At 40.2% G+C, this 26,405-nt stretch overlaps 1 protein-coding gene across 5 annotated transcripts in view; it reads right to left on the bottom strand.

Moving 5' to 3' along the window:
* Positions 1–26,405, bottom strand: part of NEDD4L (NEDD4 like E3 ubiquitin protein ligase) — a 337,348-nt gene that overhangs the window by 128,361 nt on the left and 182,582 nt on the right. For 4 of the 5 annotated variants that reach the window (XM_014781457.2, XM_004422576.3, XM_087439274.1 and 1 more), the window contains 3 exons: positions 22,830–22,911; positions 20,192–20,230; positions 17,661–17,714 (listed from right to left, as the gene is read on the bottom strand). In XM_014781457.2, the coding sequence (XP_014636943.1) occupies positions 17,661–17,714; positions 20,192–20,230; positions 22,830–22,911 (175 nt within the window). Of the gene's footprint in view, positions 1–13,058; positions 14,453–17,660; positions 17,715–20,191; positions 20,231–22,829; positions 22,912–26,405 lie in introns of those variants that run through there. The other variant, XM_087439275.1, reaches the window with a different exon arrangement.

Raw genomic sequence — 26,405 nt, 5'->3', positions numbered from 1 at the left:
GACTGATCTTGCCAGTCTAGAATTAGAATCCCACTTTCACTTACTTCTTGCAGTTGGAAACTGAGGAGAAAATTATTCCTTTCATTTCTAAGCTATTTTGGGAGATAACCTTTTTTCTATATACATTGCAAATATACATTTGGTACACTGTGTCTGTTGCTTTTAATGCATAGGTACTGTACTGCTTCCTTTGAATGGAAATTTATTTTGTGGACTACTGAGCAACAAAAGGACACCCCTACCTCGAGCAAGAGCCACCACATAAACAAACAAAATGTGTATTTGGCGGTGATGAAGGAAGAACACGTGAGAGTAAATGCACTAAATCAGTATTTACACCAAGGATTATTAACCAAACCAAGATTTAGGTTATTACTAGCATTAACTTCTTAAACTAGTTGCTCTCAACCCCAACTGCACATCAGAATCACCTGGGTATCTACTGGGTACCATGCCCCACCCCCCAAATCAATAAATCCATTCCTGGCCATGGGTCCCTTTAGTGAGCTGGATAAGCAAAATCAGTAAAATTCTTTTTATCCAGGCTGCATTATCCTTGGCAGATTCTATTCCATTAAGTCAACCTATTAATACACAGAAATAGGAATCAATTAAAATAAAATAAAGAAGCTGATGACCAGCGGCTTGTGGTGGGCAGAAGGTTATTACTTAGTCCCTTCTGCTGTAATGAACCATTTAAACACCATTCTGAATGCAGTGTGGGAATGAGAAAGAGCCATTCAATAGGCTTGGAAATACTTGCATGAACCTAGGATGATTTTCTGGGAGCTGTAAAGCAAACAACTTGTTCAACTTTAGACCTTTGTTCTGCAGATAAATAACGTTTACTCCTATCCCCACCCCCAACGCATCCTCCCCTCCCCTCCCGCCTCCTTTGCCTTCTCTTCTTCCCCCCACTTCAGGCAAATATTCCTGCATCTGTTTTGCTTGGCAACACACACCAGCATTCCAACGGATGCCACCTGGCCACTGAGAGATGATTGCAACATATTAGGCAAAATAAGAAACCTGCTCAAAAGGAAAAGCAATCTGCAGTGAGGTTTCTGTGAGCAAAGATCACTGGAGCTGCAGGGCTCAACTCTGTAAGGGAGGAGACCCTGAGGCACTTATTGCATACAGGCCCATGACCCTTTCATGGTTGTGAGATTAAGAGAATGTTCCCAAGAGCACTCGCCCTCTCTAATGGAACTTTCTGCTCTCAGAGGACTCCCTCAGCTCCTCCAAACCCAGAACCTCTGCATGGGCCTTAGTCGATCCGTTCAAAGAAACGACGATAAATTGGCTGTGGCCACTTTATGATGCCTACAGGACTTTGGTACAAAGCATGATGACTGATTTTTCCTTTTGTGTCAACCCACGCTATAAGGGAAGTTTTCAGTAGCTGAGATAAAGGAGCATCTATTTCCTTAGCCACGACTTAAAAATTCTCATCTCATGTCTTCTCCATGAACTGATATGTGTGTGTCTGCTTCAAGTCCTCAGCTAACAAGCAAACACATGATGAACCAGAGGGCAAAAACAATGACCTCAGAAATTGGGGAAAACAGATGCAAAAATCCCTGCTCCCGGACAACACTTTTGAAGGGCCTGCCTCTCTCTGGGGGTGAGGCTTGCAGGATAAATGAGCTATTTTAAAAGCTGTGTATCTGCTGTGTAGCCCACACATTATTCATCAATGGACAATACGCCTTATAATAAATGCACTCTGCAAATCAGAAGCAGACTCCCTGGTGCAAAACTGCAAAAATAAATCCACCCACGTCCTGGCATAGCACAGGCAGCAGAAAGCATCCTGAAATAACATTTGCTTAAGGAGAATAAAAGCTTCCCATTTTCTAGGCACTGCAACATGAAAATGACAGACTAACCACTGAGGTTTGACAGTCTAAGTATTAAGGTTAGACTCCTGAAAATATCGATGACTGTCCCTAGTATCTGGAAGAATAAATGTGTGGAGGGGGACAACAGCCCAGGCTCTGCCACCCTCTAAGGTGACATGCACTACCACAAGGGCCTCCCTGCTCCTGCCCTGCAGTCTCAGTACAGGAGCCAGTGTGGTCCGTGTAGACATAAATGGGATCACATCACTTCTCTGCTCAAGCCCCTCCTGTGGCCTTCCATCCCCATGGCCTCACACTGGCCCTCCGTGATCTGCCCATCCCCATGCCTTTCTGTCTTCAAAATCCACACATCGCATCCCTGTGTGCCCGTTTCAGTCATGCTCACCTCCATGCTGTTCCTTCTACTCTCCAGGCACACTTAGACCTCAAGACCTTTGCCCTGGCTCTTCCGTCTGCTGGAATGATCTGCTCCCAGCTATCTGCACGGCTTGCTCATCGTCATCATCTCAGGGAGGCCTTCGTTGGCTTCTCCGTGTAAATCCTAAACTGGCAAAGCTCTGTGCCCACCTTCCCTGCTATTCTCCATGGTACTCGTAATCATCTCACATAAGCATTTTTTACTTATTTATTTTGTTCATCTTCCCCACTACCAGAATGTAGGCTGCATGAGGGCAGAGGTTTTTTGGTTTTGTTCACTGCCGGATACCCACAACTGAGAATGGTGTCTGGCATGAAGTCAGTACTCAATAACTTCATTTAATAGATGTTTATCATCTCATCTACTAGCAACATCACAAACGATTTTTATCAGTCTCCAGGCAGCCCAACTGGGAGTTCCACTCATTCATTCAAGCAGCAAAAAAGTTCCATCTATGAAAAATAGGGAGGTTTTTTAGAAAAGTGTAAACAAATATTATGATTTCATGAGCCAGAAACATAACCATCTCCTTCACCCCAAGATCAGCTCTCTCTGAAATACTCTGACAAAACAAAGGCACTGAAAGAGAGATCATCACCACCTAGAACCCTGCAGGTTCTCTGTTCTATTATGAGGATACAGATGTTAGAGGCAGACATTTACTTACTTCACTGCCTGAGCTCTTCAAATTAGGGCTGTTCATCAATGCAAAGGTAATAGCAAGTGTGTAACGTAAAACATCTCTCTGCCTAGAGATAGTACACCACCTGACCGTCAGTCTCCCTAGAGACCAAAGGCTCAGTCCCTTGGGCATTGTCTCAGCTGTATTTTAGTAAGTGACTCTAGCATTACCTCTTAAGGTAAGAGGTCTTCATTTGAAGTGTAATGGAATTTTAGGCTATTTGATTTTAAAATATGAAATACAATTTTCTATAAATTGCAAATTAAGTTCCAAGTTAAGCGGCAATCTAAACTCGGGGGATTGTTAGGACAATCAGAATTGGAACATTTTAAAGTTTAATTATGCTAACTTCAGGAAGCCTATTCTTGTGACACTAGAGTTTTCATAAGCAAAAAACAATGATATAAAAAACTCAATTTACCTATTTCACATATGTATTGGCTGAAAAGAAAATTTCAAATTTTAAAATTCTGGGTGACAAATATACTGAAGGAAAGATTAAGGGATCATTCATTTTCCAAAAGATTTAACATCTTAGACCTGGATATAACTGCACAATCACCAAATTATTTTAATGGTAGCCAGTAATCTTAAAAGCACATCATTCTATCCATCTGCTCTTTGTAATGGTATGAAAAGCAAATCTACTTAAAAAGCAGAAAATAAAAATCTCATTATAAAGCTTCTGCTTAGATTTGTAACTTCATCAGGATTAACTCTAATATTCCAAAACACAAGAATTTTAGTACCTATAGTTTATTGTGTCATTTTTAAATACTTAAATGTATGAAAATCATTCTGAAGTCACATCCATGAATACTACCATCAGCAATTTGAGTATATTATTTTCAAGCACAAATTCTCCCAATTTTAAGTATTAGAGTTATTTGCCATTTTTATAATGTAAAAGGTACAAAGTGATGCAACTCGGGGTTGGATTTTATGTTTTTATTGTTAATTCCTCTATGATTCACCTACACGTACCTATTTTCCAGTGCAGAGGTGGGAGAATCGGGAGAGTGGGGAATACCTCAGTATTTTTCTCGAATTTACTAGAACTTTGACAACATATATCTGAATATATTTAGCAAAAATATATGAGTAGAATCACAGACACTGAAAAGATATACTGTATGGGAAAATCATATTAATCACTACAAAAAACATGTTGTTTTCCTGAGTTAATTTTTTTTGTGGTTCATAAATTAATACTTTTATATGACTGAATCTGTCCATCTTTTCTTTGTGATTTCCTTTTCTGCTTCCAAGGTTAGGAATGTATCATCCTTCACAGACCTGATACATTTTATATGAAGGTATTTAAGTAATCTAGATTTACATAAATCTTGAACTTATTTTTAGTGCTTGGTTTTGGCTTTAGATTCAATCAACATTATAAATTTTGTTTAATGACTGTACCCACATGTAAGTGAATGTGGTTAATCTGAATGGTGGAAATGTGGGTTATTTTCCTGATTTGTTTTTGTCAAGTCAAAATGCATATAATATTTAAGTGTATGTACTGTATATAATTAATATAACAGTTCGTATATCATACTGTAGAGGAAGGATTAGCATTTTCTTGTATTAACATATCATTTCAAACAGAAAGAAAAGCAGAGAAATGCTTAAAATATTTATTTCTTTAGCTCTTCTTCACTACAGATTCTTCACTGTATATAGAAACAGTTAAAAGAGAGTCAAATTCTATAAATCAAGCTTGCTCATCTATGTTCGAGTTACAGCTCTACAATATACTACAACAAAGATGACAGGCATCTGTTTAATTCCTGCGACCACCACTCACTGGCACGAACTGTCTGTGTATCCCTTTGTCCTCGGCCTGGCCCAGGCAGGTGCTCACAGAAGAGCTCTGTGGAAGGCAGGCAAGGAAGGAAGGAATTCATTCAATTCAACATTTGATGGGAAAGAGAAGAGTTACTGATGCTGATAACCACATCCAAAAATTCTTCAATGACATTTCATGTTAAAAAACAATTTGTCCAAACTTGCTAATTGTGATCAAGGAAATTCTTGGGCAAATATAGCCAAGTACTGGCCGTCACTTCTACCTTCAGTCTTCTGAACAAGGCCCCTCTGACTGACCCACTGAGACAAATCCTGGTCATCTTTCTAGATCTGGTTCCAATCTCCCGCTCCATGACGTCATTCCTGTCCATCACGACCCTCAGTATCCTGTCCCGTGTGTAAGCACTCTGTCACCCCTTGCCCGTGCTGGGTATCAGCACTTGCATAGCGCCTCCTATGGTGAATCAATGCTTCCCCTGGGTATGCCTCATCTCAGCTGTCCTGTCTGCTGAACAGAAAGCTCTAGAAACCAGGCTTCCCAATCTTTTACACTTCCAACATCGAGAAGTACAGTGCACATGCACATACAAGAAGTACACATGCAGTATTATTCAAAAGTAATTATTTCACACTTGTGAGATGAAAAGCATATTCTCTGCAACTGCATAAATAATACTCTCAGTATCTTTACACTGAAAGGAATTGGCCTACATAATTTCTAAGGAACCTCACAGCTCCCTAAGTTAACGATGACGCCTGCATACATTAGCTGAAGAAGAATGCCATACTGCAGAATACAGGAACATCTCTTGCCAATACAATTTCAAATGAAGGTGTAGGCATGCCCTTAGGCACACTGTGTTTATATAAAACTATATTCATTGCCTTGCCGTGTGCTACCGCATTGGGGTACCTTAACAGTGCATCCTAATATGGAGAATACTGTATCAGGATTAAAAAAAAAGCATGTTTCTACTACAATAAGAGGTTAAATCAACTTAAGTATTAAAATTGCATTAAAATGTTTAAAGTTTTATTACAATTTAGTATCTTTTCTTGCAAATGGAAACACACAATCAGTACATACCTATCGAACTGATACTAAGTCTAAGGCATCTTCACTCATGAGGAAGATTACAGAGAAGACCCCCGACGCCATGCTGTTATCGTGCAGTATTCAACTGAGGCTACCTCCTTAGGAAACTCAGAGAGAGTTGTTAGTTTGGCAATAGGACACCTAGCCTTAAAAACTCCCTGCTTTGAAGAAGTGCTAGGTTTTTTGGTTGAAGCTTAATATACACATTTCAACATTTCTGCTCCACCTCAGCTTTTCTATTCAACTCAAAAAATCTGGACGAAACCATCATTTTTCCTCCTTCAAGTTAAATGTCAATCACATATTTTAAAAGAATATGAAAAAAAAATCTCAAGAAGTATGACTTATTATGAAGCTTTAAAAGGTCTTTCAACGAAATGGATGAGTTATGACATATGTGGGTCATTAAATATATTTTAAGAGTCTATCTGTTCTGGATTGATCTAGAGAAAGAAAGAGAAACTGTAAATCTATCAAACTGTTCAACTCATCAAATACTTAATATACCTAGTAACATCCCTACCCCCTCTCAGCCCCCCAGAAAGAGGTAAGCAACATAATGAAAGATCACAGGTTGAAAGAGGATTCCTCAAAATTATTATACCGGGGGTGTAAAAGCCACTTAACTCACTCATCTTGATCTATTAAAATTAAGTCACAGAAGAAGGCTGTGTAAATTCCAGGGACCTGTGAAAGGTGGATTTGCCAGAGTAACGCTAGTCTCTCCTTGCCCCCCACCCCACAGGAATTTCCTCACTTTCTGCTTAGGAGTATATGGCACAATACTTAACACTAAGATAAATAGGGAGTTGTTTCAAAGAACAGGTAGTTAGGGCAGACACTTAAGAGAACTGATACAAAGTATCTGAACACTAAGTGTAGCAACAACAGTCAAACTAGAGAAAAGAAGGCCCCTTCCAACTCAATTTATGATACTTTAATTTCATTTTATTTCACAACCTCTCCCTTCACATTAAGAACTTTATTCAAAAGTATCAGAACAGACCATGGCTCTAAAATGATCAGGGTATAAAAAGCAGGCTTCTTGAAATTCAATCTACTCCTTCCTCCATCCTGAAAGCTAAACTTCCTGTTAAAATGTGGTGATGCCTAGAGACCACTGAAGTGTCAATCCAGGACACAGCATGAAACAGGCCAGGACATCAACGATTTACTTTCAGGCCCACTCATGTCAGGCCACCTGTTTCACTTACTGAACTCTCATATTCCTCTGTATCCTGGTTTGCCCAACGAAGCTGTAGTGGAATAATAAACACGAGTTCAAAAAGGAAAATCCATCGAGCACACTACGCATCCATGATGCACAGTGAGTCAAGATGATTTCTAAAAATCTTTCAACAATCTCCATTTGCCCAGAAAATCACGGACATCCTGCAATACATATTTTAGCTAATATTTTCAACACTCTATCCGTTTAGGCCTTTTTAATCTTTAAACTGGCGCTGAGTATACACAGCGGGTGGACTGTCTTGGCATTCTCTCTGGTGCAGGCCATGGAATACTATGCTGCCTGGTATGAATCAAGGAGACTGGATGATTGCAGACAGGATACTAAACCTCTCGATCATCACCAGCCAGTTCTGTATTGGGTTTCCCAAGCTTCTTTCGGCATTTACAGTGGAAACTTAGATATCCTGGTATTCACGCAATGATCAACAGTTTCAACATCACCCTTGAAATTCTTGCTTTTTCCTCATCATCACAGATGTTTTGGTAGTATCACTAAGAGTTTAAAAAGGTCATTGTATTTAGGGCAATGATCTATTTCAGCAGTAATAATATGTAGTTAATAACTTTTTTTTTTTTTTTTTTTTTTTTTTTTAAAGATTTTATTTATTTATTTTTTCCCCCCAAAGCCCCAGTAGATAGTTGTGTGTCACAGCTGCACATCCTTCTAGTTGCTGTATGTGGGACGCGGCCTCAGCATGGCCGGAGAAGCAGCGCGTCGGTGCGAGCCCGGGATCCGAACCCGGGTCGCCAGCAGTGGAGCGCGCTCACTTAACCACCAAGCCACGGGGCCGGCCCAGTTAATAACTTTTATTAAAAAATCTGCTTGATCATTTGAAGTTGCACAGATTACCATTTAGATTAGCCTCAATTAGTTTTAAACCATGAACACTACAGCGACACCCAACATTTATTAAATATTAAGATAATTCTTCCACGGAGTAGATTTCTTCTGGTACTGTGAACTGTTACGCAGAGATAACAATTTTCTTACGTGTATTGTAAAATTATAGATTTATTTCAATGCCTAGAAACTCTGCCTCCAGGCTTAGCCAAGAGAAGTAGTGCAGCATTTATGAACATCCTCTAAAAGGCAGTATCTAATAAGACCTATTCCCAGATACTGCCCTCATTTGTAAATCACACAATATGGAAATTTTGTACAGATAACCTTAGATTGCTGCTCAAAAGTCTCAGCCTATAAGAAGGAAAAGCAAACTTAACCACTGGAAACATTATGGAAAATGACACGGTAAAAATATAACATGTCTGAAATGCCAGCTGAAATAAAGGTTTCAAAGTTTCAAAATTCAATGCAGGGGCCAGCCCGGGAGAGCAAGCGGTTAAGTGCACACGCTCTGCTGCGGCGGCCCGGGGTTTGCCAGTTCGGATCCCGGGTGCGCACTGACGCACCACTTGGCAAGCCATGCTGTGGCGGCGTCCCATGTAAAGTGGAGGAAGATGGGCACGGATGTTAGCCCAGGGCCAGTCTTCCTCAGCAAAAAAAGAGGAGGATTGGCAGATGTTAGCACAGGGCTGATCTTCCTCACACAAAATATATAAACAAACAAAATTCAATGCAGCAAATACAATTAAAGGTCCTTTTCTACAACACATGGCTCACGAATGAATCCAAGTCCTTCCAAAGACTGCATCATCACAGGGTGGTGTCAGGGCTCTGTGATGCTGATTATCCAACGGACAAAGACTCAGGAAAGGAGATGACAGCAAAAAGTACACCAAAACTAGTTATTAAAGTAAACGTTTCCAGGTGTGCCTTAATTCACGTTGCCCTGTGACTAACGCCATGCTGATCAAAAACTGACTGTTCAGTTAACCTAATTACCTTCCTTGGGGAAAAATCTATGTATTATGGATACCTGGTTAAGAAGGAAAAACCCCAACATGAACACCAATCAGGTACTTCCACATACACTGCCTCATTCAAACCTCACCATAAACCTGTGAGGATCCTCATTTTTTACTGATGAGGGAGTATGCTCAGAGAGGGGGGGTCTAACTCCCCCAGGACATGTCAGTAAACTGCTGAGCCTGGCTCTGTGGGCCTCCAATTCTTCCTCCTCTCCATTAGGCCAGTGCTGCAAGGCACCAAATGGAGTTACCATCTCCAAAATTTTCAGCAAAAATGCCACATCGCAGGAAGTATTAAATTGCTTTTTGGCTACAAAGGCTTTTTAATTGTGCAAAGATATACATATTTTTCAAAGTCCCATTATACATACACTAAACGATATGATAGTATACTAGTTATCACACCTAGACAGTATCACAGACCTTCACCTGAAACAGTAAAACAGCACCATTCCACATGATAGTTGGGAAGGCTGAGCGAGACAATACTTCTGCAATAGGATAGTTACAGAGACTAAGTGAAATCAATGAAGGCACTCGCCAAATGGTGTAGTGCTATAGAAACATGAGCCACCACGGCAAGTCCTATGTGCCTACGTGAAAAATACACATTGGTGTCGACCCTGTGGACTGCCTACACATTTCAAAATACCCCTAAAAACAGTTGAAATTTTGTCATATAATATTGCAATACTCTTGTATATGACCACATTAAGAGAGATTACTACTATATCCCAGGGAAAAAAACGTTATAGAATCCAATCAGAAACCAAGTCAACGAAAGGAATACCAGTTTTTCTCTTATGCATTAGAACGTTGTTGTATTTTTTAAAAAAGGAGTGGTTTATAGATCTGATAGTCATAGAATTATTTTTTAGGGTAAGAGAGAGACATCAACTAATACTAATGTTAAAAGTTTTCTGTAAAGTAAAATCACCTTCTCTAAAAGGGATTCAAACTAAAATCCTCCCCCCCCCAATAAAAATAGTTTGGGTATTCCTCTGTTGTCTAGGAGGATAAAATTTTTAATCACAAAAGATCACTACACTACACTACTTCTGTGAAGTCTATGTCCATTGAGAGGGCACAGGAAAAAGTTCGGAGAAACTGGGGTGGAAGTGAAGAAGGAGCAGTCCCCTCCCTAGCAGTGCATGTAATGGGTGTTAGGCTACCTGTTTTTGCCCCCACAGGCCCTCCTCTCTGTTTACGTTACAAGCTCTCTGTCAGCAAGAAACTGAGACAGTTCCTGAAACTTTCCAAGTACCTAGTGTAATGTTATATATACACAGCAGACCTTAAACACTCACTGACATTAATGGGATTGGAAACTGGCTCCCGAAGCTCGTAAAATGCAGAGCCTAGCAGTTACTGTGCATGAAACCACGTTAAAGGGGGCACAAAAGTTGACCAACAGTGATCCAACGTCCTCGGAACAACTCTAATGCAGTTAAGAAGCTCATAACCAAACCAAATAACTCAAAAACTAAGAAAATAACTAAGGTATTCATTAAAGGACTATTAATAATGCCACAAATTGACTAAGTTCTAAGACTGCTGAAATATTATAACTGATGACTCTAAGAACCAATTCTATTTCATTGAGGGTGTCAGACCTAGTGGAACACCCACAAGGGTTCCCACGTATTTTTTTTCAGGAATCTAGCTGGTTAACAGTTTTTGGAGTGATGACACATTTAGATTTATTCACGACACGATGTTTGGGAGGCACAGACAGAGAAAAGTACTCAACAAGTTAACCTTGCAGTAAGGCCTAAGGCATAGATTATGAAACACAAGCACAGTTGTAAAAGGAATCCTGAGTGGTTTTCCCAAATAGGAAAGATTTTTTGACATCATTCAAAAACCAGACGGTAATAGATTTTTAGTTCATTTTTTATGTAAACCAATAATGAAATGTCTTTCTGGCCAAAGCAGTAGATATTTGAAACGTCAAAAAAGCTTGGTGGCAGCCAGACTGTAGACGCCCAAGCGAATGTTTTCCCTCAAGATAAATAAGGCCGTGGCAGCTGCTGCCTACACTTAACACCCCTGCCCGTTTGAAACACGTACAAAGTGTTGAATGGAGCAGACAGTTTTGTTATGCGACAAGTTTTGTTTTTGTTTCTTAAAGAAAAAAGTTTTTACTTAAAAAAAAAAAGCTCCAGCTTATCAACGATTTACTAATTTATGTGTAAAAAAATACACATATGAAAATGAAAACTCCTGTGCAGTAGATAATTTATTCTCAAAAAAAGCTCTTTATTCTAGAACTTAAATATCCAAATTTGAAGAAATTTATTTTCCACTATAATAGTCCTTGCAAGTTAGGATATCCCTTGTACATAAAGTACACATAATCTTTAGTATATGCTCTTTGTTTTCTAATTTCATTAGAAGCTTCAAGCCAAATAAGACTTTAATTACATAAACCCATTTGTCCTCGACATCTAACTGCAAAATGACTTGAGTTTTGGGGAATATAACTGAACAGTTATCAAAACTTTAGGAAATGCCTTTTGTTTGTTAATCTTCATGTGGCAGGTGGTCCAAGTTCAGCTGGAATTGTGCTGCCCAACAACTGTCGTGGTGGCACTTTTGTGGGGTGAAGGTTAGAAGCTACCATAACACCAAAATTCTATTGAAATTTGTACCACTGCATAAAAATAGTATTGGTTCAGACCAAGACAATGCACTCAAACATCTCCTAATAAAAGGGTTAGAGATAATCAAAGAAAAGGGTTTACAGAAGGGAAAAGAAGAAGAAACAGTTACATAACACCAACAAAAATATAACGTTGGCATTTACCATCTGATTACATCTTCAAAAAAGTAAAAACCAATGACGGAGCAGTGATCAAGTTTACTTGAATGGTCAAAAATATTTCTCAACACAAAGCAATAAAAGATGATACAACTCTACACTAACACTCAGCCATCCACCTTGAGAAGTCATAATTCACAACTGAAACCCAAAAAGTCCCCTAGACATTTCATAACCATATCCTCAAACCAGTAATCACAGGAAATGCAGGAAAAATTCATTCAAAATATGAGGAGCTTGTTCTTTAAAAAAGAACCCAATGGCTTAGTGGTTACTAGTAAAAGAAAGCTAACTGATAAAACTGTTCTTCCCACTATAAACTATGAAAGCTGCAGAGTCATCAATTGCCTGGTGGAGTTAGCAGCTGTCTTTCTGTACTCCATTTCACTGAAAGGGAGAGAATAGGAACACAGGAGCAATAAAGGCCAAAATCTGTTCTAGGGCATCTGTTTCCACAGCTGGAGACAGGGCACTTACCATTCTATATACAGCATCCCGGCTTAGACACTCAAGTGGGCAGTGTTAAGTTGCATGGCCATGCAATCTGACCATTAACAAGTCCCCAATCAGTTTCGCCTAGCCTTGGCCCATAAGCCAATCTGCTTCAAAAACACATTTCTCACTCTTCCACAAATGTGACTACTCTTGCTCAATATTACTCAATGGGACAAAAAAACCAAAAACAATAAATTATATAACAAGGGCCAACCCTCTACAGCAAAAAGACCATTAGGAAGAATTGGTCAAACTCTACCCACACATAATTACTAAGAGACTAGACTCAAGATTTTGCAGTATTCTTTCACCCTTATCAGAACTGATGATTTTTAAAAGAAAATGTTGTCACAGACTATATTTGCAAGCAGCTTTTAAATGCATTTCCAACATCAACACGTTGGGGCACTGGTAGATTCATTTAAAGTAATAAATTTTTAAAATTCTTTTATTCAGAAGGTGGGGGGGGATGAGGGGGGGATGTCTGGATTTTCAAAACACAATTACTTGACTTCAAGGATCTAAAGAAAAGAAATTTTCTGAAATGCTCACTGCTTTCATGGATCTCTCCCAAACACTGGACCACAAATCACGGTCCTAGAGCTCGGCCAAACATTAAGTTACACTGGCCCGACGCAGGGAAACTCCCAGAATGGAAGAGGATGAAGTTTATTTTAATTACGCTGCAGAATCAACTTTCTGGGCTTGAAGCAGTCCTGGCGACCGGCCGTCACATGTAACGCACGCTGACTTACCGGGGCCCCGGCCACCGTGGAACCAGGGCTGGTGACGTTACTATCTTCGGGGTTCTGGAGAGCTTCTTCTGGCCCCCGAGTGACAAGAATTCTGAAATGCTGTTGCCCCGCGTTTTGATCTTGCCTGATCTTAAATGTGCACCCCTGACCCTGTGGCGTCCGTTCCACGGAATTCGCCCTGTGGATTTCGGGGGCCACCCTGCGGCCCCGAGGTGGCGTCTCCGGGTGCCCCGGGTGGCCTCGCTCCTCCGTGGGGCTCCCGCGCTCCGCCCGGGGCTGCGTCGGGTAGGAGGTGCTCCTCTCCAGCCGGATGCGGGGATACCTCACCAACCTGTCCCCCTTCGTGCCGGTAAAACCGAAGTTGAAGTCGCCGGCCAGCCCCGGCGCACCTGGCTGCGGCTGCTGCAACTGGAAGACAAAGCACCGCTTCCCGGAACTTCCAGAAGCATCTGGAACGTGCTGCAGGGACCAGCGCCTGGGCTCCGGCGCCGAGGGGCCGCTCTGGCCGTCGGCCCCGAAGGGCGTCAGCCTCACCTGGCGCACGTCGGCGCTGGAGGCGCGGTGCTGGATCCGCAGCCCGCCACCCTCGGGCCCCCGGGCGGCTGGCGGCTCGGCCTCCTCGCGGCCGTCGGAAGCCACGGTGCACCGCGCTCGGCGGCCGCACGTGCCATTGACCTGGGGGCCCGGAGCCCTGGCTGCCCTCGAAGGGGAGTTCTCGGGGGTCTTGGGCTCCGGGGGCTCCGAGCAGCCGCCCCGAGACGTGGACCCCGCGTCGCCGTCCAGGCCCTCGGGCGGCCCGCACCCGTCGGGGGCCCCGTCGGCCGCCTTGCGCTGCAGCGAGATCTGCACCGACGAGCTCCGGGTGGGGCGCGCGTCGATGGGGCTCAGGAGCTGCGGGATGAACATGGACGTGCTGCGCTTGAGCGCTCCCACGCCTTCCTGCAGGCCCCCGCCGCCGTCCTCCGCCCCGTTCTGGGCGAAGGGGTGAGGGCCGCTCCTCCGCGGTAGGGTGTGGAATGCCATGAAAAAGTCGTCTTCTCTCTCCTGGTCTAGGATCTCTGATTCGGGGGCTGTGTTGCTGCGACCAGAGCCAAAATGAAACCGAAGCCGATGGGCCATGGTGCCCAGGGGGGCAGGGAGGGAGAGGGCGAGCGGCAACAACAAGCCCGGCGCTGCCAGAAGTCAAAAACCAAAGACACAAACTCCAAGAAAAAGTGTCCCATCTGCCAAACCGTTAGCACTGCGGCACCAAGAGCGACAGATAGCAGAAATAACCCAAGTGGCAAGCGGCATTCCAGGCATGATTGGATAAGAGCAAAAAGCTCTCATCCGCACTGTGACAGAGGGTAGGATGGCCAGAACCACATGACCGCGGTCTCCCCCTCCAATGCCAGCTTGTGGACTTAGTGGAGTTTTCCCCCCTCTCGCTCTCCTTTTTTTTTTTTAAACAGCGAGAGCCTGAAACAGCACCTTCCCAGCTGCTGCTTTTCCATCAGACAGGAGTGGCCCCAGCAGGGAGCTCTCACAGCTGACTAAGGCAGCAAACACACTCCGAGCCATGCTGCCATAAATCTACACCGCATCACATTCACAGGACAGCGCTTTCCGAACAAAGCAGGGCACCGGGCTCTCTAACCAATGCGAGAGGCCCGGCGTGGAACACACGAGCACACTGTGTTTCCCCGCCTCCCCCACCGAAGCGAATAATGACAAGTAAAAACGCCCAGGCTGCAGGAAAACCCTTTCACAGGCATCGGATGTTACGTTTCTCTGTTATTTATGATATCACCACACTACCACGCTGGAATGCAAACTAATAAAATGTACTATAAATACGATTACACGCCCCACAGAATTCGCGTCCCTTTAATGCTAAATAATTAGACCATGATCTTCAAGTAACAAAATAGCTAAGTGGAGGGGGCACAACTTACAGCACGGCCAGTTAGCTGTCCGCCTTCTGCTACTACAATATTTTTCATTTAAAAGATGCGTGTATGAGGCGATCTCACACATAATAAGATTGTCAGACATGGAAGTACCAGAGACAAGGAGCCCAGCTGGAGAAAACATTCTCTCCCATATGCCAGATAGGAGAAAAAAAATTACCACCACCCCCCCCATAAAAAGGAAGGAAAACTGAAGAAGGGTGTGCATGTAGTTTTCCTAGTAAGTTAACTTAAATACCATGCAGAAAAAAAGCTCCCCAGAGCTGACTGTTTTCCAGGAAGAAGTCAGCAATATTAACACAGCTGCGATACAAACATGGAATCTTGCTAATTTTGTGATGGGCCCCTTTTTGGCCCTTTTTACCTAAGAAATAAAAGTAGAAGTCCACGTTCAAAAAACTGTCATCGGATTTGTACTTAACTTGGATATATTCTGTGTGTTTTCAACTTACTATTTTCCACGATCCAGAAACATTCGTTATTTCACAAAGAGGTTTATTTAGGAGGGAGTAAAAAATAGGAGGGGAAAATACCAAGCTGCAAACAGTGTCAAAAGGTTTATTTTAAAATCTGCAAAGCATGACACTGTCAACAGCTCTGGAGTCGAGGGTGTGGAGGATTAACCCTGTGTTTGCAGACATCCAAACCTGTTTCTAAAGGCATGTGTTTTAAATGCCAAAAATGATCTCTATGAGAGAAATGGAAGCTAGTTTGTTTAGTGCTAAAACTGCCAAGGACCACTACAGTCACGTATTGTCTTAGCTGGATTAATAGCCAACAAAGAGAAAAACACCACCACCAGCATGCACTGCCTAGTCACAACACTGCAGATGGCCTGGGGCAAAGCTAGATATTTCTATCATAAAACAGTTTTTCAGTTAAAGTCTGTATTCACACAGGATTTCTTAGAGCTCTGTATTCAAAGCCCTTTTTGGTTCAGAAGTATAGTTTAGGGCCCACAGCAAGGTCATCTCAACAACAGTCATTGTTTTAGATAATGGAAATGGGAAACAATTTTTTTTAACAGTGAATTTCTCTTAATAGAAGAAAATTAAGTAATGAATTAAAACACATCTGACAAGAGGCAGTTTTTCCTCAAACTGGTGTCTTTCTTCACCTTGAAGAAGTCTTAGTATACTCAATAAGTGAGAGGATAAGGATAAGTCAGTGGATGCCTGTCTCTCCAGGGACTTAATGTTACTCCACTGAACACTGCCTAATTCACAGTCTTCATTGCATGGGAGATGGAGGGTTAAGCTGCATCCTAAGCAGAATCTCTCATTCAATTTAACAAGAAAATAACTTCAGACACACAGCAAAAATGATCTTAATTTAATTATTCAGTAGTACTAACTATCACCTAAGGTATAAAATGTTGAGTTCGATGCAAAGCCACCAAGAACCCACATATTTTAATAAGAAAGATATCAGGATGGTAGGCCAGAATCAGTTGGCTTTCTAATTTGGAGAATAATACCAAGCACAGGAGATTAAATACACTCTCAAGTTCTATAATAAGGGTGAAAGGCCTGGCTATTCACCACCACTGGCCTGAGACTTAGGAGACCAGCAGCGTCCACCCTGGCGCTTCCACTGACTGACGTGTTTAAGTTATGTAAAGGCTCTAAGACTTCAGTTCTCTCATTTGCAAAGACAAGAAGTTAAATTAGTTGTATTATAAGGTTCTTCCAGATCAAATATTCTATTAAACTCAAGCTATTCAAAAACTCGGAGTTTTAGTTGCATTCTGCAGAAAGGAGGTTTCATAAGAACATTCCATTTAACCAAACAATAGGGGAAAGCAAATTTGAGTACAAATGACTACACTGAGTTATAATACTACTTCTGAGAGTACCTTGAAAGCTTACACATAACATCATAATATTCTTTGTCATAGTTGGAACACTGGGCTCGTGGGTACTTGATGTATACATTCTAGTTAGTTATATCTGGCAAAATGCTTTAAGCCAGATTTGCTTGTGAAATTCCATTTCTAAAATGAAATCTAAGTTATATTAGTTATGTATAGAGATATATATCTAAATCTCTACCTATCTATCAATCTATATAGAAAATGTTAGTTTGTATCAGTTTTATGCCTCAGGCATATCTTCGGTTCTTTAAAGGTACTTCTACAAATTTCCCTTGAGCAAGTACCACTTTTAAAATGCAGCTTAATTTTACCTGCTAAATATAGATTCACTTTTTGCTATATACTGTTAATTATATTTTTGGTTTCTCGAAGAGAATCACCATAGATTCACTATTGAATGTGTCACAATTAATCTAGTCTGGCTTATACTTAAAAACCCTGAAAGGTTTGTTTTCCTGCATGATGGCCTCTTTACAGATTTGCCTACCATTCTGTATTCCCAACAGAAGAGCATAAGTATGTGATTTGATATATTAACAGTGTTTCATGAATATTAACTATGATAAAAACATACATATATACAAATAAATTTTGTCCTAGCCATACAAAAGTATTTGTTAGAATTGTGAACATTAAACTAGTAATGGGACAAAAATAAGTCTTTTGGGAGAGCATATATACTGTCAGAAGTACAACATAAATACAGACTTTTAAAGATGCTGCTCTAAAAATTCAGTTTTTAAAAAATGAAGCAAAAATCAAAAATTAGGACCCACTTACCAATCTGTTTTCATCAAATACTTCAAACAGGAGTCTGTGATTAGATGGGTTTACCTATAAGGGACATAAATAGTATTTCAAAAATGGGCAGAAATAATTCAAAGGATGAAATAAGAGACAGAAAGAATAGAATGGTTTATAACACACCCAAATCAATTGTATAAGATGAACAATTAACCTACTTTTCTGGAAATGCTATATCTACTAAATCAAGTTTTCTATTATTGATTTCCATATTACTCTATACCTAACATTTAGGCATATCAGAAGAAGAAGATGCTTTTAGCTGCTTTTCTAACCTAAGAAAGTACAATTCTAAATAGTTTTAAAGAGTTTCTAAATCTCCTCTACAAAAGGTATCCTCATACCTGTAGACCAAGTCTACCTCCCCACAAAGGTCTATGCCTGAGGAACTCTCTTAGGCCTATAATAAGAGCAATGATAAAAACAGTGGAGAAAATAGTAAAAGTAGCTATTTACTACTGTGTGCTTACTTTTTAGGCAATATCTCATTATTAAAAGTCAAAACACAGGACCTCATTTAATCGTCACAGCAACCCTATGATTTTTACCTGTCACCCCAATTTTACAAATGAGGAGCTGAGACCAGGAGGGTAAAGTAACTTGCTCAAGAGCACACAGCTAGTATGCAGGGCAGACAGGACCCCAACCAGGTCTGGCCTGCTTGTCTCCATCAGCCCACACTTTGAACCATTAAAGAGACAAATAAAAGATGTCCCCACTTCCAGCAACCGTGGGGTCAATGTCAGAGCTACTGAGCTTTCAATGTCTTTTTGTTTCTTTCTGTCTCTTTACCCAAACCTCACCAAAATAGCAGGAATCATCATTCGGATTCTAGTATCATTTAGTAAGTACCAAACATGTGTGAGACATGCTGGTAGGTGTTCTCATATATCATCGCATGTAAATCCTGGCAACAGCCACAGCCCTGTCAAGGCAACACTTCTCTCTTCTGCGTGAGAGACAAGGAACCCACACAAAGTGTGAGATCTCAGGTGGCTTTTCCAGGGTCACAGAGGCTGTAAGTGGTAGGGCCAGAGATGTGACCCAGGTCTACTGTTACTAAGAGTTGGCTGCTTCATGATGGACAGTGGAATGACATAACGTTTAATGATACAGCACAAAGTACCACTTGTGCTTCTGGCCCCTTCACCTGCCCTCAGCCTAGTGATGGAGCAAGCAGATGCACGGAAGGTTTAGTGTCTGTCTGTAAGCTCTGTGAAGGGTTGTCCTGCTGACCAACGCACAGGCCATAGCAGGAGCCCACACATAGTAGGTACTCAATAAAGACTGGTGGTATACAGAAAAACTTCTTGTAAAAAAGCCAAGAAAAATAGAGTTTTATAAATGTTGATAGCTAAGTTGAAAAAAATTTTGGAGGTACTAAAATTTATATAAATGTGGCCAAAGTGTTAAAGTGAAAGGTGTCTAAGTAATCTAGAGTTTTACAAATGGAAAGCTGTATCTAAGAGTTAACTCAGCGCCAATAACATCTATCTGCCCCCATTAGCTTATCAGTCATTCACAAAGTAATTTAAAATACATCTGGTAGAGGCTATACACAGGATCTCACCAAGTGTTAAAATATCAATGCCATATTTCAGCTCTGAACACGATAGAAAGCAGATGTCGTATCCAGTGATCTCAGTTTGGAGCACATAAAATACCACTGTGATTGAAAGGAAGAAATCAGTACCAATTACAATGGGTCTCGTGGTAATACTGTTCTTTGGAAATCTACACTAATCAGAAGAGCACACCCGGAGCATTTCTGGAGGTAAAGCAGTTTTCAGTATCACAGCTATACAGTTATAATATATTCATTTGAAGAGGAAAAAATCCTTTCTTTCCATTAAGTAGCTGACCAGTGTAATATTTCCAAAATTTCAGTACAAAAAAACCCAGCATCAACTACAAAAACTCACTAAATAGTAATCTCTGTTAACTCACAGAATTCAGTCATTTCTACATATAGCTCTTCTAGATATTAAATATAAAAGGTTTAGGAAATTTTACCTAATTCAGTGATACTTAAACTCCAGAAGTAATTTAATGCTATAAACATACACTCACACTAGATAGCTGAATTACAAAAATTTTCCTTCCTAACAGGAACACGATTGGCAATTTTTAGGCTTCCTTTTAATCATGTTGCCTGTATTGTTTTATTCTATCTCTATAAGTCATAACCCAAGTCTCATAGATATAATCATTGTTTTAACTACATTTTACCTTATTTTTTAAAGAAAACTTTGAGTAGAAAAGCTAAAATATGGTATTTGGATAACTTTCTTTTTACTTCCCTAAAACATCCCCAAATAAGTCCAGATTTTGTTTTCACTAGTCATAGTCTTTGAAAATTTGGGACACATTAGGAGGCTACCCAACCATTTCTCATATTGAAAAGAATTTCACAATAAAAATTTGACAGCTTACGCTCAACAAGAATCTATCGTGATAATATATGAATCCAGTTATCAACAACAATTACCAAAAAATGAAAAACTTACTCTAAAATAAAATTCTTCATTCCATTTTGGGTTCAGCGTCTGGAAGAGAAATAATATCATTTGCAATCTTTAATGTTAGTGGTACAAGCAGTCCACATATTTGCTTAAACATTTTTCTTGATAAAAAAAATTGCTAAGAGATTTTCAAAATGGCAATAAAGGAAGCATTTAGTCAATTACTTGAGACAATTCTATAAGCCAAATTAGATGGAGAGGGGGTGTATTTATGAAACAGATGATTCACAGAGAAGAAACCATAAATTGCATGCTATCAACTAGAAGAAAAAACGTCAGTGATCTACAAAGAACCATCGTCATGAAAACATAAAGATATCCTTCAAGAAATTAACTTTGATATGATTATTCTATCAAGAAGGAAATGAACTTTGTTCACTTCCCCCAACCTGCCACCAATCTGCTTTGGAGAGCAATGAAGCAGGAGGCAGAATGGTGAAAGTGATCACTATTTATATAAAATAGTGAAATCTGAGGAACATTTTATAAAGAACAATATTGATGATCAGATTTTATAACAATAAAAAAAAGAAACCCCCACTAATTGTAAACCAGAATTGAATTCTTTTTTTCCAAAATAACCAGGTTTAAAAATACTCATCTACTTATCCTTCAATCCTTCTCTCTATCCATCCATCCATTCATCCATCTCTCTATCAATCTATTAAAATATATATCTCACAAGGACATGGAAGGGATACTTTTGTTCTCAGTATGGACTGCCGAACATCCTTTGAAACTAAGATGAAACAGATACTATGAAAAGATACATGTGTACATATGTGTGTGCATTTGTACGTGCATAATACACAAATAAACACCTCTTAAAAATTATATGTCAAAATTTGAGACTGAAAAATCACAGCCTCACCAATGTCTACAGATATATTTTTAGTCAGAATGATATTTGCCTTTATCAATCTATTTCCTTTAATATACCAGTGCAGGAAGAAGCCAAAAAAAAAATTACCAAAATGCACCATAAAAATAAAAAACATAGAATTCGTACAACACTGAACTGGCATTTTAGAAAGAATCAGCACTTTCCCACCCACGACTCAACAGTGAATCCAATCCTAAATAACGGAGGTTCATACTTTTAGCTGTGAATGGAGCCAGGGATGGTAAGGAGAGGGGGAGAGAAGGAGGGAGGAAGGGAGAGAGGTGCCAGGCAGCCCGGGAGAGGTGGGGCAGGCCCAGGCCTGCCATGGGCTGCAGCCGTCCTGGAGACCAGCTTTGCAGAAATGTGAAGGGAAGAGGTGAATGACAGGCGAGGGAAGAAAACGGCAACACAACAATGTGAGACCACAAAATGCATGAAGGACCAGGCACCTGGCCAAGAGGAGAGGAGGATGAAAGCAGTCCTTAAAACCCGAGAGCGGCACAGAAATACGAACCAGGATGCCGGCTGCTGAGTGAGGCAGAGCAGCCCCAGCTGCGGAGCTACACCCTCCAGTGTGGAGAGCAGGAGGGAGGGGGAAGACCTGCCCTTGGAAGAGAAAACATTTCAACACCCCAAATCGCCGGCTTTGCTGGCTTTGGGGCTCCGCTCCCTCCGCGTTCAGCAGGCAACCAGGTCCCCGGCTTGCCTCCCTGCCAGGCGGGCCTCCCACTCGACTGATAACTGAACCAGTGACAGTGCCTACACTGGGAACAATGGCCTCCGTCCTTCGCAGGAATCCTCCCTACTCGTCAACACACTGGCTCCTGTTTGCAAAACAGATTTTTACTGCCAGTCTGAATGCCAGGTGGAGGACACCCTACAACTGTTGTTGCTTACACAAAGTGACCTGCTCAGAGAGCCCAGGCGTCTGCACAATAGCAGGAGAGTGACCGTTTTTCAAAAGCCATCATGCTCTCTAGGAAATGCTTATCACACAAAGCGTGAGACTACCTACCCACAAAGGTGGTGAGGGAAGAATAACAGTAATCCATAAATAATACTGAAGCATAGATAACAACAGTACTTTCGATAGAAAACATGCATCTTCAATAAATGCCCCAAATATGGAGTAAATATTTATATATATTTTATGTATGTATATAAAAACATGGAGATAGATGAATTAAGATATAATAATCATGGAAACAAATCTTTAATGAATTTATACATGTAAAATTTAGAAAAGTAAAAGACATATACACACATAAACATATATTTTTTATTAACATATTTTATTTGTTTTCATGTGGCTAAGCAACTATTTTGCTTCCTTTGGTAGTACTTGTTTCATGTTAGACCATTCCTTTTGCACCTACCAATTCCACAAGCCACTCCATTTCCTTAAATGCATTTTAAATTTCTTTATAAAAAATAACCAGTCAACAAGAAAAAATCCTTGTTTTGCTATATTCTTTGCAGGGAAAAAAATATTAATTGTAATAATACTTATTTTAAGAATATTGTTTTTATAACCATTCAACTAAAAGCCAGAACCAAAACCTTGGGTAAACACTGAGGAGTTTGGTCTATGTTGAATTTATAGCTTTAATACTGGGAGATGCTTAAAATAAAAATATTGCCATCTTAAACTTAAAATATAAACTTCTACAGAGCCAAAATACATAATTCAGTTGGATTAAATTATGACATAAATCAAGTTTAATTAGGATGGACACCTACCTTTTTTATTGTTTTTGTCTGTACCAAGGCAAGTTCTCTATTCTCATCCGCTACGTACAGTGAAAGTTTCACATACGGATCACTGTAAGAAAATATTTCAGATTTAACAGATTATACTTTTCGTTTAAAAAATAAAACAAAGTAGCCAAACCTAAATGAAAATGCAAATATCAGTTAACATTCTAGCTCATGTAAATCACAAACTAAGCAGTAACATTTTCAACATGCCTACTAAACTAAATAAGTATACTGAGGGTAAGTTTCTATCAACCAGAACCAATGATGTTTATTTAAAAACAAAAATATCATGAAACCTGTACCCTAAAGATAATCTTCCCTACAATTAATTCAAAAGAATTAATTTGCCATAGTTTTTTTCTAAATACAATCAGACTCTGAAAAGATTATAAGAAAAATCATTAAAAGGCATACAAAATTTGTCAAGGCTAGCAAAATCTAGCTGGAAGATTTAGTTCGCATCTTATTTATAATCAGACTTTCACTATGTGGATAAAAATTATTTTTCTTTTAGTGGAGGTAAAACAGACATTGTTCATCTAAACCAAAGACCATCATCTTACTAAAACAAAAACAAGAACTCAAAAACAAAAAATGAAAGCCCAGGAAGTCAAGAGAGATTTGCCCAAAGTTACAGATTTCAGTCAAGTCTAGATTAAATTTCAGGTTTCCCAACTACAAGTCCTAGAGTTCCTATTATTTCTTTTGGAAATTAAAAACTTTTAGCATGAAGTATACTGAAAGGATTACTTCATGTGAACTGTCTACTAAGACTTTGGTAAGTCCACTCACATGTTCTAGTATTCCTAACCTTGGGATAGCTCAAATCTAGTCAAACTATCACTTTATAAGAATTTGGGATCCAGGTTCTTCCATTTCACACTTGAGATCCTGAAAATCATAGAAAGGACTCTCATATATTCAATCCCCAAATTTTCACTCATCTAATCATCTATAGGTGATGATTTATTTCTATCCAATTTGAGAATTATCCTTGAGTGGCTCTACCATGACTATTAATCCTTGTTTTAAAACTTCCAGGCTATTTCCAAAGATTATAAAGAGTATCATATAATGCTTAAGATTATATTGATTTTTATTTAATACCTCAATAAATATGCCATGAAATCCTTTAAGGAAAGAGAAAGTGTGATAAATTTAAAAGTTTGGTAGTAAGAACACTATACTCAATAAGCAAAAAACAGAATCAAAAGTCAGCGAAAAATATTGTTGGTGTGTACATAATTTATTACTCACAAAATGCATCTTAGTGGGAGCTACAATATCTCCTTAAAAAAAACAGTGACAGAATTTGCTCAGTTATACTTTACTATGAGTAAGTATTTTTAATTTTAACATTCAGGTTTAGAAGAAGGTATTAGTTAATCCTTTGCCTCTTATCCGTAAACTATAGATGTTATTTGATTAAAGAACATCTAACCAGATACACCCACTTCTTATCTGGACTACCTTAGCCTCAGAATAAAGTTATCAAGAGCCAGAACCTAATCTAGGTCTAAAGACCACAAGAGCACCTTCCTAATCAGAGCCCAGGTCTAGGTGACCATCAGGAGCCAATTTCTGGGTCAGTGGTTCTCACACTTGAGTATATCAGAATTGCCTGGAGGTGGGTGGGGGTAGTTAAAACACAGATCGCCAGGCCCAGACCCCCAAATACCCCCAAAGATCTCGCCAGTCTCGTATAGGACCCTAGGATCTGCATTTCTAACAAATTCCCAGTGATGCTTATGCTCTCAATCGGGGAACCACACTCTTAGAACCACTGTTTTAGACGCTATTTGAAAAGAGTATTTTTTAGCTATAGAAACTAATTTCTATTTCTAGCCACCAAGCTATTGCTAAAAAAAACTCAAGGCCTGATATCTCTGTTATCTCAAGACCAGGCTCCCAGTATGCCATGGAGGTGCACACACACACACACACACACACACACAAACACAAACCCACATTACAGAGAATACCATAAACTCTGATGACTGCCATCTTGTTTTCATGTCCCTCGGCTATTACGACTGCTGCCAAATTATAACTGCAATAAAGAGCTAAGCATTCACTTTAACAGAACATCCATATTCTTCTATTAATCATTTATTCACCTCGGTTTGTACCCCCTGAATAGTTCACAGTAAGTGACACAAGCAGTTGGGGGTTGAGCGTGGGGTCTCAGTCTGGGATAGTGTCTCCCAGCTGTAACAAGGAAGGCATGTCTGGGCATGTCCTGAGTGCTCATCCAGGTAGATGCAGGTACTAGCGTGTCTGCATGAAAGATCGACCAAGATATTTCCTGGAAGAGAATTCAGTGTGAAGGGCGAACCAAAGGGCAAGGTGCGGGAGCTTGTGAAAGGACAGGAGGGTGCAAGGTCACGGTGGTGGAGGCAGGCAGCACAGCTGCCCAGATGGTACAGTAGTACTAGTTACATCAACAAATATTTACTGAGCACCGACCACATTCCAAGGACTCTGCTAGGAGCAGACATGAGTGCTAGTGAGCTGGGGAAAGGGGTGGGCAACAAAAAAAGGATTAAATCAACCAAGGTCATAAATGGACATTTATAAATGGCCCAACTTAGCCCAGCATTTCAGCAGGGTGAACGCTGGAGCCTAAAGCTGAGATACGGGACAGGGCATCGAGCATCAGAAAATGAGCAGGAAGATGCCAGAGCAGCCTGAACAGTAATCGATACTACCTCAACTATTAGAACAAGTGGCCACCAGTGCCACCATTACTGTCACCACTACCATACGCCCAGCACCCAGCCACCATTAAGCATCCAGACCACGCCTAGAATACACAAGATACTTACATGCAGTATCTCATTTGATCCTCACCGCAAGTTTACGAAGTTGGCACATTTTTCAGATGAGAAAATGAGACAGAGAAATCAAGCAGCATGCCCGAGGCTAAACAGTAAGTAGGGGAGATGGGAAGGATACAGGCACGCTAGCTCCAGAATCTGACTCGCTAAGTGCATGCGATATATAGCCTTGCTGCAATACGCTACTGCAGACCACCCACAGAGCTGGCTAGAAGAAATGTCTAGGAGTTCCTAAAATTCTGCCAAGTTGGAAATCATTTTCTACCATGACTGCTATTATGATCTAATTTTTATCTTTGCCGTTGTAGAGTCTGCAGGAGGAACAAGACACTGGGCTAAGTGTCTACCTTTGGGAAAGATCTTATCTTCTTCTCAACATTCCAAATAACTAGCTGTGTGACCTTGGACAAGTCACTTTAGCACACTGAACCTCAATTTTCGTATCTCCAAAATAAAGAGGTTGGACTAAGTCAGTGGTTTTCAAAGTGCAGACTTTACAGAGCCTTGGTTCTGTGTAACTATCACAGGATAACTATAGGCTACCATGCCCACCTTCATCTGTTTTATATATTGATCGTCCACGTTAGAATTTTTTTGGACAGGGTTCTATAATTTTAAAAAAAGTTTTAAAGCCGCTGGACTGGATGATCCCTTTTAATTAGAATATTCTGAATTTCAGAACAATTCAAACTCACTTCTCATCATTTGTAATAACAACAGC

Source organism: Ceratotherium simum, chromosome 14 (assembly GCF_057802395.1).
Source record: "Ceratotherium simum simum isolate JZ-2026a chromosome 14, ASM5780239v1, whole genome shotgun sequence".
Lineage (NCBI taxonomy): Eukaryota > Metazoa > Chordata > Mammalia > Perissodactyla > Rhinocerotidae > Ceratotherium > Ceratotherium simum.
Note: the sequence above shows the minus strand (reverse complement) of the source record. Positions and strands in the feature narration are given on the sequence as shown.